The sequence below is a fragment of the Ochotona princeps genome, chromosome 9 (genome assembly GCF_030435755.1).
Source record: "Ochotona princeps isolate mOchPri1 chromosome 9, mOchPri1.hap1, whole genome shotgun sequence".
NCBI classification, from domain to species: Eukaryota; Metazoa; Chordata; class Mammalia; order Lagomorpha; family Ochotonidae; genus Ochotona; species Ochotona princeps.
In genome coordinates this window covers 34,468,595-34,485,409 of record NC_080840.1, presented here as the reverse complement: position 1 = coordinate 34,485,409, position 16,815 = coordinate 34,468,595, and the positions used below count along the sequence as shown (strand labels likewise).

At 49.3% G+C, this 16,815-nt stretch overlaps 1 protein-coding gene across 1 annotated transcript in view; it reads left to right on the top strand.

Moving 5' to 3' along the window:
* Positions 1–6,061: 6,061 nt before the first annotated feature.
* LAPTM4B (lysosomal protein transmembrane 4 beta) overlaps positions 6,062–16,815 on the top strand; it is a 54,523-nt gene continuing 43,769 nt past the window's right edge. The window contains exon 1 of the mRNA XM_004580621.4: positions 6,062–6,348. Within this exon, the coding sequence (XP_004580678.2) occupies positions 6,250–6,348 (99 nt within the window). The 5' untranslated portion in view covers positions 6,062–6,249. The remainder of the gene's footprint in view (positions 6,349–16,815) is intronic.

The following is a 16,815-nucleotide window of genomic DNA, read 5'->3' as shown; positions in this document are numbered from 1 at the left end:
TTGGAAGTGGAACAGCTGGGATGGGAACCAGTGCTCATTTAGGCTGTTGACATTGCAGGCAGCAACTTTGCCCACTGCATTGACTGGCCTTCCATGAACTTTGTAGGGATTAGATATTTCGAGTAATTTTTTGAACTCATGATTTAGAGAGCAGCCTTGGGTGTAGGGCATGCAGGAGTCTGGCTTTGGGTATGTGTGGTATTTGGGTTTTTTTTTTTTAAGATTTGTTTTTATTACGAAGTCAGATATACATAGAGGAACAGAGACAGAGAGGAAGATCTTTTGTCCGATGATTCACTCCCCAAGTGACTGTAACGGCTGGTGCTGTGCCTATCCGAAGCCAGAAGCCAGGAACCTCCTCCAGGTCTCCCACACAGGTGCAGGGCCCCAAAGCCTTGGGCTGTCCTCGATTGCTTTTCCAGGCCACAGCAGGGAGCTGGATGGGAAAGTGGAGCTGCTGGTATCAGAACCGCTGCCCATATGGGATCCTGGCGCATTCAAGGCAAGGACTTCAACTGCTAGGCCACGCAGCCAGGCCCTATGTGTGGTATTTGTATTTTAGGTACGCTGTGGCAGTGGGAACAGGGGCTCAGCAGGCAGCTTGTGAATGGGAGCAGAGTGGTTGCAGCTTTGCCTACAGACCTGCGTCAAGGCGGCACTTGCACAGTATTTTATCGCAGTAACCAGCTGCCTATATCACATTTCTTCTGTTTGGATTACCTAGATCGACTTCTATTTTCCTGACTGCTTCAGATGTACTTGACTGCATTCTGAATTTTTAAACATCCATCCGCTGAGCGCCATGTGGAGACCGCCATTGCTCCGATTTCAGGTCACTCCATGCCCACCCATCTTCTCCATCCCTTTTGTCCCTTGACTTCTTAGATGTGGGGACTGCACACCCCGCCCCACAACTCCCAAGCACGAGCACACCCCCAGACGACGACGTGAGCTGTAATGGAGACACGATTCATTCTGCGGGTCTCTGGGCTCGCATCCATCACGGGGTCTGACTTCCCCTCTTGGCTGCCGTTCAGGGCGGCGGAGCCAGCCCGCACAGGCTGACCTTCCCCTGCCTGACTCGCGGATGAGTCACCCAGGCACAGGCTCCTCTAATCCGGGAAGCCGCTGCCACCACTGCTGTCCCACTCTGTATCTGACAGAGACGTTAGTAGCCTTGCTCCTGCACCCTCCACGGCCTTCATTGTGTTTTGTGTGGCATTTCTAACAGACACAGGAAGCTCATCTCCGCCACCGACTTCAGGGGTGCCCTGCCCTGGGTTTGCCGGTCTAGCGAGAGGCCCCACTGTTTTCTCCTGCCCTGATGCCCAGGATGGAATCAGCCCAGCCGCCTTTGTGGGCACCTTCATAGCACTGCTGTCTGGGGCCTTTTCTGCAGTTGCTTGATTTCCTCATGAAATGGAGACCAAGCCTCTTAGCCAGGCATGTGTGAAAAGCTTTTTGTCTTATTACCTTTCCCACCCATACTAACACTTTGGAAACTGCCTTCCCATTCTTTATATTAGGAACCATCGGTTCCCATTTGGCTTGCTGGTTCCTGGGACAGCTGCTTGTAGCTTCAGGCTTCTACCCTGCTCAAGGGTGAACTTGCGTTTCCACTTTTCCCTAGCCAACCCCAACTTACTGTCAGGGCACCTAATTTTCCCAAAGCTGAGAAAAGAGGTACAACTGAACCCTGTGCAGAACATAGGTGCACAACTCATCCTACCATGACACTGTTTTCTTTCTCTGTCTCTGCACTCAAGCCCTGCAGGGCTGCTAGGCTGAGCAGAAGCAACTCAAGGAGCTGAGCACATCAAAGGACGAGGACACTTATCACATGCCAGGAACACCTGTTGGCCTTGGAACACCAAGCAGCGGAGAGTCCCCGCGCGCCCGTGCTATCTCTCCTTCCTGCCTCCCTCAGGCCACAAACAACAGAAGAGAGCTCCGCCAGTCTCAATGCTATCTTTGCCAAGGTCAGACATCTTATCCAGAAATGTTCCCAATGCCAAGTCTGGGCAGAAGATCAGGCCCCCGCAGTGATGACGCATCACGGTCACAACCATGTGCACACTGAGCAGCCATCACCTCCCCCATCCCTCACATCCAGAACATGTGAAAAGCCCAGTGCTGTGCACCCTAGCGGCCATGACACTCACGGATCATTCTGCCCTGAGCTAGTCCCGGGCTGTCTCCCACCAAGGAGCTCTCTGTCAGACTCTCTCTTCTCCCACCAGCCTCTTCTATCTCCTCCCTTCAACCCCTGGGCACAACTTCTTGGATCAACTGTCTGTTTCAGACCAGTGAACCTTGCCTGGGAGCATTCCTAATAAAGCTTGTGGTGTTTGTTTGTTTGTTTGTTTTTGTTTTTAAGATTTATTTATTTTTATTGGAAAGTCAGATATACAGAGAGGAGGAGAGACAGAGAGGAAGATCTTTCATGCAATGATTTACTGCCCAAGCAACCGCAATGGCTGGAGCTGAGCCAATCTGAAGCAAGGATCCTGGAGCCTCTTCTGGATTTCCCATGCAGGTGCAGTGTCCCAAGCCTTTGGGCTATCTTCTACTGCTTTCCCAGTTCACAAGCATGGAGCTGGATGGGAAGTTGGGCTGCCAGGATTAGAACCCATGCCCATATGTGATCCTGGCGCGTGCAAGGCAAGGATTTTAGCTGGTAGGCGACTGTACTGGGCCCAAATCCTATTTTAAGCTGAACTATATTCTCTGTGGGCTTCTGGTTCTGAACTCAAACTCAGACCTTATAGGGAGTACAAAGTTCTTACTGAATTAATGATATAGTGAAGGAGAGTATGGGTCACTGGCTTACTGAGAAAATGCACCACTGGAATGTACCTGGAATTTTTTTTAAAGATTTATTTTGTTTTATTGGCAAGTCAGATATGCAGACAGGAAGAGAGACAGAGAAGAAGATCTTCCATCTTTTGATTCACTCCCAAGGCTTTGGGCCGTCCTCGACTTGCAGACCACAAGCCTGGAGCTGGATGGGAAGTGGGGCTGCTGGGATTAGACCCAGTGCCCACATGGGATCCTGGTGCGTTTAAGGCGAGGACTTTGGCCGCTAGGCCTAGTCCAGGCCCCATACCTGGACTTCTAACATCTTTAGGGGCGCCATTTCTTACAATTTCCCGTTCCTTGAAAGCTGAACTTCCCAGCCCTGGCAGAAACCCAGAGGTCTCTGTCTTTGGACATACTTTGTGATTTATTTATTTTAATGCTTGCATGAAGTTCAGCTGAATTCATACTTAAAATACTATGCTCAAAACTAAAAGGCAGGCATTTCTTTATCTTTTTAGCTCCTGTGTCTCCCTTATATGTCTGCATGCATTGTGATTCTTTTTTTTTTTTCTTTAATATTCATTTATTCATTAATTACATTGCATTACATGACTGGGATTCCCCCCCCTTCACCCCAAATGCATTGTGATTCGATGTTATAACTTTTACATGACAGTGATGGGGATGGCTATGAGGATGCACATGCAAGCAAAGTTACTGATAAAGTTTTCCTTCATAGATCTACTTCCACTTCCCCTTCCTCCACATGGAACTACACACTGACTAACCCTGGTCAACACTACAGTGCTGTGCTTAAAAGCAGTCGCTGAAACTGGCATGAGCCAATTGGCATTGCCAGGTTCCTTTTCCAAGATAGGTCTTCCTTTTATTTTTAATTTTATTTAATTTTTATTTTTAATTTTGGGGAGGCCTCCCCCATCACAAGGATTGTCTGATCTTATCCAGTCCTGGGGGCTGGAGTCTCTCCCTGCTCTGTCCCTGGTCTGGCCTCTTTCCCCAGGGCAGGCTCCCAGGACGTGTTAGCTCCTCAAGGTATTCATGGGATGAATCCCTCCATGCTTTCTCGTTGTGGGTTGCTTTCTTCCCACATGCTCTGCACACATCCAGACTCCCATGGCAGTGACCTGTTTGCTGCCAAACTGGATGCATTAACGTGGAGAGCAGAGACAGATTGCAGCCCGGGGCCTCCTTGCAGCTCACGTGGAGTAGGCAGCCAAAGTAGCACTGGGTCATCTGTGTTTCTTGCAAAGATATAGAAACACCATTTGTTATGGAAAAGAAGGATTTAAAGCAACTGTGTCTAACAGAAACAACTTCCTCCAACTCATGCAAGATACCCAAATTTGAGAGACAAAGTGATAAAGTGACAAATTCTAGGACATGGTGATTTTTCCCAAAGACTTTCTTTTTTTGATTTATTTATTTGAAAGAATTACAGAGAGAGAAAGAGAGAGAGAGAGAGAGAGAGAGAGAGATCTCCCAGTCCACCAGTTCACTTCCCAAATGGCTGCAACAGCCAGATGGAACCCAGGAGCCAGGAGCTTCGTTGGGGTCTCCCATGTGTGTGCAGCCCTTAGCCTGGAGCAGGACTGGAAAGTGGAGCAGCCGGTACATGAACTGGCAGCCCATGTAGGATGCTGTTTTTGCAGGTGTCAGCTTTATCTGCTTTGCCACAGCGCTGGTCTCCCCCCTCCCCCCCCGCCACCCCCCATGACTTTATGGCTGCAATCGCGGCTGGGGTTAAATCGCTTTCCCCAGCTGTGCTGGAGTTCTTAGGAAGCTTGTGTTCTCGCTTGCAGGTGTATGCCCACACCTTCCTCCCACCAAATCAAGAGGACTCCAGGGACAATGCCGGCAAGATTATTCAGTAAGCTTCATCAGCACACAGATTATTTCTCCCTTTGTACTTCTTGTTGCAACCAGATTGGCTCTGCTTTCTTTTTGCTTGTCATTTGGAGCAATTTGGCAGATCTTGAATAGTAAGCTCTCCAACATAGAATTCAGTGCCCTTGAACTCCTGGCATTTGGTTGATTTGAAATTCTAGTGGGGAATCGCAAGAGGGAAGGTCACCCTAGCAACTTGCTTGGAGTTTGGAATCTTTTTTTAAAGAGAGATCTTTCTTTCTTTTTAAAAAAGATTGATTTATTTTTATTGAAAGGCAGATATACAAAGAGGAGGAGAGACAGGAAGATCTTCCATCCGATGATTCACTCCCCAAGGCTATCCGAAGCCAGGAGCCTGGAGCCCCCACCGGGTCTTGAACGCGGGTGCAGCGTCCCAAGGCTTTGGGCCGTCTTTGACTGATTTTCCAGGCCACAAGCAGGGAGCTGGATGGAAAGCGGGACTGCCGGGATTAGAACCGGTGCACTAATAGCATCCCGGTGCGTGCAAGGCAAGGACTTTAGCCGCTAGGCTATCACGTCGGGTCCTAAAAATAGTACTTTTAAACTGAACTTTTCCTTGCTGGGTTTTGCGGATTAACTTCCGCAATAACGTGACTTACTATTTCTGATTAAGGGCACTTGGCTGGTCGGGGTAGGTTCTCAAATCCCTTAGGATCTCGGTTTCAATTGCAGGATAATAACTGTGGCAGCTTCGCAGCCTCGTAACACATTCCATCCAGTGTGTCATGTGGCCCTAACATCCACATTCTGGCCATGTCGTCCTTCCTTAAGAAATTTAATTCGCACCCCTATTTTCCCCCTTGTTCCAAATCTGAACCCTAAACGTCCATACGTGTTCGTAAGTCAGCATTCCTGAGCCACTCGGCTTGTCCATCAGTGGTCACGAGCCAGTGTCCGACAAGGGCGTTCCTGGCTGGGACGACTTACAACCCTAAACCTAGTTCTGCCTTTCAGGATGTCATCAGGCGCCCAGTCGTGCCTTGCAGGGCCCTTGGGTCAGTAAGCGGTGTGCTGATGGTTAATCCTGCAGCGGGCAGGGGTAGGTTCAGTGCAACCCCGAAGCATGTCCCTGACACTCATGCTATTTTCTGGGAACAGTAATTGAGCTGGGAAGCGGAGATAAATAGCTCCCAGCGGGGTCGGACGGCGCCTCAAAGCGCTGCCGGTGGCCGGCATCCCAGCGCGCACCTCGCTCTCTTTGCAAGGCACCTAGGGATCCGGCTGCCAGAGGCCCGGGGCTGAGGGGAAGGCCCGGAACCTCGGCGCTGCAGGCGGCCACCCACTGTTTGTTTACTCGCGGCTGGCCCGAGCCCGCGGTGACGTCACGGCCGGCGGGTCACGTGTCCTCCCCGCCCCCCCCCTCCCGTCGCGCCTGCGGTTCTCGAAGTCGGAGCCGCTACAGGCTCTCGGCGCTCGTGAGGAGATCGCGGAGCCAGGCGGGCCGGCCGACTAGGAGCCGGCAGGCACAGCACAAGCTCTCTCCACTAACTCGGGGCGCCACTGCACCCGCAGTCGGGAACCAAGATGAAGATGGTCGCGCCCTGGACGCGGTTCTACTCCAACAGCTGCTGCCTGTGCTGCCATGTCCGCACAGGCACCATCCTGCTCGGCGTGTGGTACCTGGTGAGCGTAGCCCCAGACTGCAGAGCACCTGCTGGGCCTGGCTGGGCTGGGCGTTGGGGGAGGTGGTCCCCGAGAGACCCCCCCAGGATACCATCCTCCTCCTCGGCCGGTGCCCTCGCTTTATTCTCCACGCCTCCCAGTTCGCGCCCGGGGCGGCCTCAGGGTTGGGTGACGCGGGCGCTCATCCGCCTAAAGTTGTATTCTTAGAAACTTAATACTCCCGGAGAGGCTGATCGCGCGGGGTGAGCGGCCCCAGGCTGGGGCTGGCGGTCCGGTTTGGAACTCAGATCCCGGGTGCTCGCGCGTCTTGCCCTTGCCTAACTCCTGAGGCTCGCTGGAGCCGAGGAGGAGGTGCGGGGAGCCGAGGAGGAGGTGCGGGTCACCGCCGGCTCGGGGTGCAGGCCGGCAGACTTGGGTCCCCGCTTCTCTGCGCACTTTGCGGGCGCGGGGTTGAAGCGCTGCGGGGTGTGTTGTTCACTAGCCTGGTGGTCTCGGCAAAGAATTTTTTCCGTGTGCAGTCCTGCGTGTGTGTGTGTGCTGGCCCAGGGAGGCCATTTTTCGCCCACTCCCTGGGTCCGATCCTTTTCCCAACTGACCCCGCGGGGCATGTGCGACGCCCCGCCCTCCCAGGTTGGAGCGGGTATGGTCTTCTTTGTGTTGGGAGCTGTGCCCCCTTCCCCTGGGCTCCCCGGGAGGAATGTGGGTGCACGTGAGCGGGACTGCGCCAACCCAGGGGGGAGGGGATGCCCCCTGCGTTTTGGGGTTTGTGGTATCCTGGTGAAGCTGTAGACCCTAGCCACAGCTCATTGAAGAGGGAATACCTGCACTGTGGGCGCCGAACTCTCCAGGGAGAAGGCGTTCTTAACTCCTAAGCAGGCTCTTGGGGCTGGCTTCTGTGGAGTGTTTGGTCGTTTTTATTATTAGAATGTGATCAAGTCTATGGACTCCCTTCTTGTGCCGTTTCGAGCAAAACTCCCCTTCTTCCCTGAAGTGTTTACTGTGTTATTTGTAATTTTAAGTTATAAGACTTTTTTTTTTTTGCCTTTCAAATGCTTCTTTTAAGTATGTGCGGGTGCTGACCCGTGCAGTGTTGGGCACTTGCGTATTAGCCCAACCTTGACTTGGCGCCCAAGGCATTCTTTGTCGAAATGTGGAATCCTAAAGCCGCGAGAGGAGGTGGCTTCGGAATAGCTCTGCTTCTGGTGGAGCCAGATTGTTCTCCGCAGATGCTGAAAACGCTCGGATCTGCAGACTTTCAAGTCGGTGAATGTGATTTGTAAAATCCAGTGCACTGCATTAGGCAAATGTACGACGTAATGTACAGGAAAGATGAATCTGCTTAAGCCTGTTGCTGGCCCGGGTCCAACCAGACAGTTCTGGGGGTAATAAAAGGAGGGTGCCCAGCAGGCCTTGTCCACTGGGTGAGCAGCTCTTTGTGCAAAGTAGTTGTTGTTGGACCTTGCATTTGGAAAAACAGACCTCTGCAAGAGAAAATGCGGGTTGGAAATGCTGCTTTAGGTAAAAAACCCAGTATGTGGAAAATCTGTTTTTAGTATTTCATAGACAACTGAAGCCTTTCTTCAGGTAGAGAGTTTATACCTTTAAATTTACTTTGGTTACCCCAAAACTTTGATTTCTATGAACATTTTTTTAAAGATTTATTATTATTATTTTTGGAAAGGCAGATATATAGAGGAGGAGAGACAGAGAGGAAGATCCTCCATCCGATGATTCACTCCCCAAGTGAGCCGCAACTGCCGGTGCTGCGCCGATCCTGGAACCTCTTCCAGGTCTCCCACGAGGGTGCAGGGTCCCAAGGCTTTGGGCTGTCCTCAACCGCTTTCCCAGGCCACAAGCAGGGAGCTGGATGGGAAGTGGAGCTGCCGGGACCAGAACCGGCGCCCATATGGGATCCCGGCGCATTCAGGGTGAGGACTTTAGCCGCTGGGCCACGCCGCCGGGCCCTATGAACATTTTTTAAAGATACTTTACTTTTTTTTTTTTTAAATTTAAAAGCCAGAGCAAGAGAGGCCACTGTTTCATCCATTGGTTCACTCCCAGAATAATAGCTGGAGTTAGGGCAGGCCAAGGGCAGGAAATGAAACTCCATCCAGGTCTCCCACCAGGGATTCAGGAACCCAGGGCCAAGCCCTCACCTGCTGTTTCCTGGGATGCCCAGCAGGGAGCTGGATTGCAAATGGAACAGCTGGGGTTCAAACCAGTGCCCCCCCATGCTGGCACCTACATGCCTTGGCTTAGCTCCTGCTACCACAATGCCAGCAGCACAAGCTTAATTTTCACATGTTCCTGATGAGTTTGATTTTCTTACTCCCATAGTATAGATGAGAAAACTAACGTTAAGAGAACTTAGGTAATATAATTACAGCTTCAAGGTTGGTCATGTTAGACTCGTTCCATCCTTTCTTTTAACCTTTATAACTTATGTTTTTGTTTCCTTTAAAACTGTAATAAACAGGATTTCAGGTACTTCGAGATTTTTTTTTTCCAGTTCGTTCATTTTCCTTTGTTTTATGGGGGTATCATTTACCTACAGTGAGAGAAATGAAAGGTGTTACATGTCCCATTCATTGAGCTGACAAGTGGGTGTGCTTATGTTACCCACACTCCTGGAGGACATTTCCCAGATTCCAGAAAATTTCTCTGTGTGTCTGCCCAGCTAATCTTCCTCTCACGTGCCCATGCCACTCATCAGGTACATTTTGCCTGTTCTTCTGAGTGGAATTTTGCTGTGTGGGGATTTTTACATCCAGCTCCTTTCAGTTAGCCCAGCTTCTTTTAGATTCATTCATGTTTTGGTAGCGTATCAATAGCTTGTTATTTTATTCTACAAGGATGCCACAGTTTGTTGATCCATTTGCCTGATGTTAGACATTGGATTGTTTCCAGCTTGGAGCTATTATGGATACAGCTGCTCGAAAATGTTTGCAGAAGTCTTTCTGTGGACATACGTTTTTATTTCTGTTGGGTAAATACCCAGGAGAGGAATTGTTGGTCTTTGAGTAATGTATGATTTTAAGAAATTGCTAGGTGGTGGTGTGAGTTAGCCACTGTCTACCATGTGGGTACCTGTTATTTTTATTTATTTTGAAAGATTTATTTATTTTTATATGAAAGAGTTAAAATAGAGGAGAGTAGGAAAGACAACAGACAGAGATCTTTCATCCTGTGATTCATTCACCAGATGGCTGCAACAGCCAGAGCTAGACTGGTCTAAAGCCACAGGAGCTTTTTCTGGGTCTCCCACGTGGGTTTAGGGTCCCAAGGCTTTGGGCCATCCCCTGCTGCTTTCTCAGTCCATAAGCAGGGAGCTGGATGGGAACTGGGATCCCGGTGTGTGCAAGGCGAGGACTTTAGCCACTAGGCTACCACACTGGGCCTTAAACTGTGATTAATTCAGTTTGTCAACACCTTCCCTTTATGGTTAGTTTATTTTTTTTTTAAAGATTTATTCATTTTATTACAAAGTCAGATATACAGAGGAGGAGAGACAGAGAGGAAGATCTTCCATCCGATGATTCACTCCCCAAGTGAGCCACAACGGGCCGATCCGATGCCGGAAACCTGGAACCTCCTCCGGGTCTCCCACGCGGGTGCAGTGTCCCAATGCATTGGGCCGTCCTCGATTGGTTTCCCAGGCCCCAAGCAGGGAGCTGGATGGGAAGTGGAGCTGCTGGGATTAGAACCGGCGCCCATATGGGATCCCGGGGCTTTCAAGGCGAGGACTTTAGCCGCTAGGCCATGCCACCGGGCCCAGTTTATTTTTGTATTCTAAGAAATTTTTACCCGCTGCAAGGTTGTAAATCACTTAACCTAAAAAATAATTGAATTGGACCAAGTGTGGTGGCCTAGCGGCTGAAGTCCTCACCTTGAACGTGCCGGGATCCCATAGTGGCACCCTTATGGGCTCTGGTCCTAATCCCAGTGGCCCCACTTCCCATCCAGCTTCCTGCCTGTGGCCTGGAGAAGCAGTTGAGGGCAATCTTGGCTCCCTGCACCAGTGTTGGAGACCCAGATCTTCCTGGCTCCTGGCTTCGGATCACGCAGCTCCAGCAGTCACAGATGCTTGGGGAATGAATCATTGGATGGAAGATCTTCCTCTCTGCCTCTCCTCCGCTCTGTATATCTGCCTTTCCAGTAAAAACAAATCTTTAAAAGTAATTGAATTATTACATAACTTTTAATAACTACGGACATTTGGGATGCCCTGGTTTCCGGAGGGATCTTGGTGGAAAGGAAAGTCTAGCCGAACATTTCTTTGACTTTGCCCAGCAGTACTTGGCTTGGTGATTCCTCTGCCCTTGTGTCTGGCACCCAAGCAACTTCTGACTGGAAACATCTGAAAAACAAAAAAGCTTGATGTGTACTGAATCTGTGCAGCTTTGCTTTGTTATGGCTGCTTAGACACAACATTGCAGCTATTGTCTATGTAACGTTTGCATTGTATTAGATATGACAGATGATCTGGAGTATATGGATGGATGCCGACATTGCCTCTGAGAGCCTTGGGCACCCAGTAGTCCTGGTCCAGTCCCTCACTACTGAGTCCATCATCTTCCTCCGCAGATTGGCCCAAGCTCTAGTCTCAACATCCTGCTCTACTTTCTGGTTATCGCCTTTTGCTTGCCTGTTGCTTTTCTTATTACCACTTCTCTCCTTTTGCTCTTACAGTGTGATCACCTACTTCAGCTGAGTACCTATGGAGTGGCTTTAGACCCTCCCCCTTCTGGCTGGCTGTCCTCCTTTTTGATAATGTGTGGCAAGTGGCCTTTGCAAGCCGGTGCTTAAGCCCTAAATCCTGAGATTCATTCTGATTTGATGAGCTCAAGTTATCTGCCTCTTTCTGACCCAAGCCTGGGGCTGCGGACAGGGTGACGGGATCCTCTCAGGGCCCAGTTGTTTGTCAGGTGCTGTGTCCTTTTTTTTTTTTTTTTTTTAAGATTTATTCATTTTATTACAGCCAGATATACAGAGAGGAGGAGAGACAGAGAGGAAGATCTTCCATCCGATGATTCACTCCCCAAGTGAGCCACAACGGGCCGATCCGATGCCGGGAACCTGGAACCTCCTCCGGGTATCCCACGCGGGTGCAGTGTCCCAATGCATTGGGCCGTCCTCAACTGCTTTCCCAGGCCCCAAGCAGGGAGCTGGATGGGAAGTGGAGCTGCTGGGATTAGAACTGGCGTCCATATGGGATCCCGGGGCGTTCAAGGCGAGGACTCTAGCCGCTAGGCCACGCCGCCGGGCCGGTGCTGTGTCCTGTTCTAGCAGAGGGTGGGATTAGTTTTATGCACTGCCTGAGGTTAAACGCGGAGGAATCATTTCCTGAGACATGCTGGGAGGGGGCTGTGGGTGAGAACAGAGAGTCAGAGAGGACAGTGAAAAATGCCTGGGGCTTCAAAACAGACTAAGTTCCCCTCCTCACCCCCGCCTCAGGTGCCGGAATTCCTTTGGATACCTGGTGAGTCCTGGCTGCTCAACTTCCCATCCAACTCCCTGCTAATGGCTTAAAGCTGTGGAAGGCTAAGGCCGCCTAAGTGCTTGGGCTCCTTCGCCTCCCCCTCACGGTGGGAGTCCAGGAAGAAACTCTTGACTCAGGCACAGGTTTGATCTGGGCCAGCCCTGACCTTTACAGTCATTTAGGGAGTGAACCAGAGAATGGATGATTCCCTGTCTTCAGATAAAGAAAAGCAATTCTTTAAAAAAAAAAAAAAGAAAGAAAAGAAAAGGAAAACTGCCTCCCACACTCAGCTCCCTAGGGTAAGGTCCACTTGAGGCGTTTTGTTTGCTTAATTACCTCCCGGATGTACGAACATGCTTTTTCCCTTATAGTGTCTTTCAGTTTTGGCTACTTTAGTGGTGCCGGAAGCTTCTGGTTTGCAGGTCACTTTGTACATAGCACTAAAAAAAAATGAGCATGTATTTCATGAACTTAGGGCCTCTTAAGATGAGGTGACACTTGTCTTGCTGTACAACTTCAAAAGGTTTAGGGTTGTGGCTTCCACGTAAATACATGCTTAAATGCCCTTTGCACCACACACAGGGTGGTTGGTCATGCAGCTGATCGTACAGAATACAAGAATTAAAACTTGACTTTGTCACCTGGTCTGTCACGCAGTCAACTCAATGGCTCACTTTGGAAGTCACTGTTTGCTTGTGAGTCCAATCATGGTTCTCTTTGTTTCCTGATAAGGCCTTTTTTGGTCTGGCAATGGCATTGTAATAAAGCATCAATGCCATTTTTTTTTTTTTTTTAAGATTTATTTTATTTTCATTACAAAGTCAGATATACTGAGAGGAGGAGAGACAGAGAGGAAGTGGAGCTGCCGGGACTAGAACCAGCGGCCATATGGGATCAAGGCGAGGACCTTAGCCACTAGGCCACGCTGCCGAGCCCGCATCAATGCCATTTTGTGTTTGTTGAACAAGTGAGAGTTTTTGGTGAGCTGTCACTTTGGTTCTTTCTTTAGATCTCGAAGCAACGCTGGGTCAGGCAGGGTAAGGTGGTGGTATGCTCCTCTGAGATGAATAGTGTCTTTCCAGCTGTCAGGTTTGATGACTTGGCCTGTGATCCGTGGGTAGGGCAGGGCTGATTCATGGTGTTGCATAACCCTCACAGCCTCGTGTCAGTGCGCCTGCGTCATGTTTCCAGAGGACTGACATACTGGGCTAAAGGGTTTGGATTTTGCTCTGGAGGCAGTGGGAAACCATTGAGGTGATGAGATCAGAGCCATTTTTAGGAAAGATTAAAATGGCAGGATGTTTTAACAGGCTGGAAAACAGATAGTGTCCTAATTCCCCCCAGATAGGAGGCTAGGCAGTGTCTAGTTTTTCCGACCCTGGTCCCTCATAATACCGTTGCCATCCATACGTTTGAATACTGAGGAACGATTGCCCTCAAAGCTTACTTATTAGTAATATCAGTCTTGGGGCCCCTGTTGTGGTGCGCAGGTTAAGTTGCCTCCTGGGATGCTGGCATCCCATATGGACAATGGCTCCGTTCTGGCTTCTCAACTTTCAATCCAGCTCTCATGCGGCATGCACCTTGCTGGCAACAAAAGGTGGTACAGGTGTTTGCACCCCTGCCCCCTGCATGGGGTGGTTCAGGCCCAGCACTGAGCCAATGGACAGGTCTTGATCTCTCCTCTTTCTAACTGCCTTTCCAGTAAATAAATAACTCCTTTGAAAAGGGAGGGGCTGGCACAGAGGCTCAACAGGCTAACCCTCCTCTGCCTGCAGTGCTAGCATCCCACATGGTCACCAGTTCGTGTCTCAGGTGATCCACTTTCTACCCAGTTCTGTGACTATGGCCTGGGAAAGCAGTGGAGGATGTCCCAAAGCTTTGGGACACTGCACCCACATGGGAGACCCAGGAGGCTCCTGGCTTCTGGCCAGGAGATGAAATCAGCTCAACTTCAGCTGTTGCAACCATTTGAAGAGTGAACCAGCAGATAGAAGATCTTTCTCTCAGTATATCCTTCTCTCTGTAAATCTGCCTTTCCAATAAAAATTAATAAATCATTAAAAAAAAGGGAAGCTTCCTTGGAACCCACTTTTAGTCTATTTAACTTAAAGCATCAAGTATTAAAGTGGTTAGTGGCAGTTCTATATTATAGTTTATATTATGTTAAACTGAAGGTGTGAAGTATTTGTTCTGTGAACTTAACTGGATTGTGGCCCTGAGAGAAGAGGCTGTTTATTGCTCATTAACGCGCTGCTGATGGGTACACGATGTGAGCCCTGAGCTCTCCTCTTCCAGCTAGGCATCTCAGCACAACTCTCAGAGCCTGCAGAACGTTTGCCAAATAGCTGTAAACCATCTTCCTGGAAGCAAAATGAAAGTTAAGAGGAGGTGACACTTATCTTGCTGTACAACTTCAAAAGGTTTAGGGTTGTGGCTTCCACGTTGAAGATTTCTCAGTCAGGGACCTGGGTGGGGCCAGAACAGAGGCTTGCTATATCCAAACCAAATTTACCACTGGCTCAAGGCCCGAGTTGACTCTAGAGTCAGGCAACAGTTCACATCCAATCGTAGAGACTAAGGATTCCCATGATTTGGCCCTGAACTGTAGCTGGGCTTGAAGAAAGGGCTGAACAGAGTAGAACCAGTCAGGAATCGGAGTGGTCTTGTCAATTGTTTTTCTAGCTTGGGACAAAACAATAGAACTGAACTGATGGGTTAGAGTTGGTCTCTGTGTAAGGACCAAGCAGAGAGGACAAGGTTATCTTGATGATTGGAGCTGGCTTGTTTGGGAAAAGTGGCTGCTATCACCCTAATCCTTAATCTCTTGGGAGAGAAGATAACCGTTTGAGCTTGGGGACTGGAACTTCAGTGTGGGTGTGATTTGATTTTGGTTTAGCCTGTTCTGTTTGTGGTCTAGGGCAGGGACTTAGTCTAAAACAAAAGATTTCTGGGCTCAAAACTTTTTTTTTTAAGTCTACACCTGGAGGCGTAGATGGAGATCAAATGAAATGCAGAGTTCATTCAAAAGCAAAGGGAAGGCAGGAGTTCATGGTCAGAACCAGAAAGCCACAGAGAATAAAGTTCAGCTTAAAATAAGTGTTGAGCCCGGCGACATGGCCTAGTGGCTAAAGTCCTCGCCTTGAACAACCCGGGATCCTATGTGGCCCCAGATTTAATCCCGGCAGCTCCACTTCCCATCCAGCTCCCTGCTTGTGGCCTGGGAAAGCAGTTGAGGACAGCCTGAAGCCTTGGGACCCTGTACCCGCGTGGGAGACCTGGAGGAGGTTCCTGGCTCCTGCTTTGGATCGGCACAGCACCGGCCGTTGCAGTCAGTTGGGGAGTGAATCATCAGATGGTAGATCATCCTCTCTGTATATCTGACTTTGCAATAAAAATAAATAAGTCTTAAAAAAAAAAGTGTTACTGGGAGCATTCCCAGGTGAGGTACACTGGGCTAGTGCGGATAGCGGACCTGGGAAGTCACACCTGGGGAACGTGAAGTGTTGGTTTTATTCGGGGTATGTAAAGGTGGGGTTTGGGGGAACAAAGGAGCGTGCCTTTTATGTTGCTATATATAGAGTGCTGTATGTGAATCCATAGGTCACTGCTCCTCTGAGGCGGAGGCTAAATTGTGCTGGTGGACCTTATCAGCCACCTTTCTCAGCCTTCTCTTGGGCTGCCCCTCACCTCTGCGGGCTTGGCCTTACAGACGGTACAAACTCAGATTATGACTGCAGTGGGCTCAAATATCTTAATCTTTATTTTGCATTCTTGTCCCCATGAAGCTAATTTCAAAATAGGCATGAATAGAGTGTGCACATGAGAGCAGGGTTTATTTAAAAGGGAGTGGATATACGTTCACATGCATGTGTAGAGAGTTGCTGAATAGGAGAGAATGAGCCTGAAGCCCCCGCAAAAGGAAGGGCCCCTGCCATGTTGTAAGTCTCTTTTAGGAGATGGGGGTGGTTCCCTGGTGAGGTGTCAGTTTGTGTTTCTAGTCTCTGGTGAAGTTGCCTTTTAAAAATATAAAATTGCATTTCTTCCCATTTCTTTACCTTCCAGGAGCACATTCTTCCTTGAGAGAGAATAAAAGGACAGAATCAATGTATTAATTCCCCCTGTCAGCATTGTTGTCCTAACAAAAGCAAGGAGACAGGCACAGGCTAATCTTATCACCGCTGAAGAGATGGTTGCTGAGTACTCAGCTTATCATCAGAATGGGAGGAGGAAGTGACCAGTCCCACCCTTCCCAAGTCTAGTTCTGGGCCAGGAGCTACCTTGTTGCCCATTGTGAATGAATTTTTTCCCTTTTTCTTTTTTGTCCTTTGGGTGATTCTCCTGAGATGGTGTGTAAAAGATATTATTTCCCACGTTAATGGGTCTTTCCTCCCTTGCAGCCCCCTCCTGCCACTAGGGCAGGATCCTTTTTTCTCCTCTTCTTAATAAATCCTGCTTTGCAAACTAGAATTGTCCTCATGAAAATTCTTCTTTCGTGTGAAACCAGAAATAAGGTTGCTGCTGTGTTTCACCTGGAATTCCCTGCAACACCCTGATTGAATATGCAAATGTGGTGGAGTTCAGCATGCATAAGGCTTTCAGGAGTTTCCTGATTTAACTGGACACTTAATAGTTTAAGCTCCACTTGGTCATCGTGGCTTCTCCTCCTTTCTGGTCCCAGATGAGATCAAGGGAGAGTTGACTTAACTAGATTGACGGGTGAGGTGATAGCTAGTTACAGCAGTGGGCAAGAAGAAATTCCACTTCACTGATTACTACTTAACTCCCTGGAGAATTGCCCACACCCACACTGGGGTAGGACTCAGGGCTGGGCCTGGTGTTGAAAGCAAGCAGGGTTTTGGGTTGGGGTGCAGCACACCTGGTATCTCCGGGAAGACGTCCTGGTATCCTGGTACATCACGTAAAGTGAGGCTTAGTGGTTATGTCAAGAGTCCTGGGACTTGGGCGCTGTATAGGGCTTCAGCATT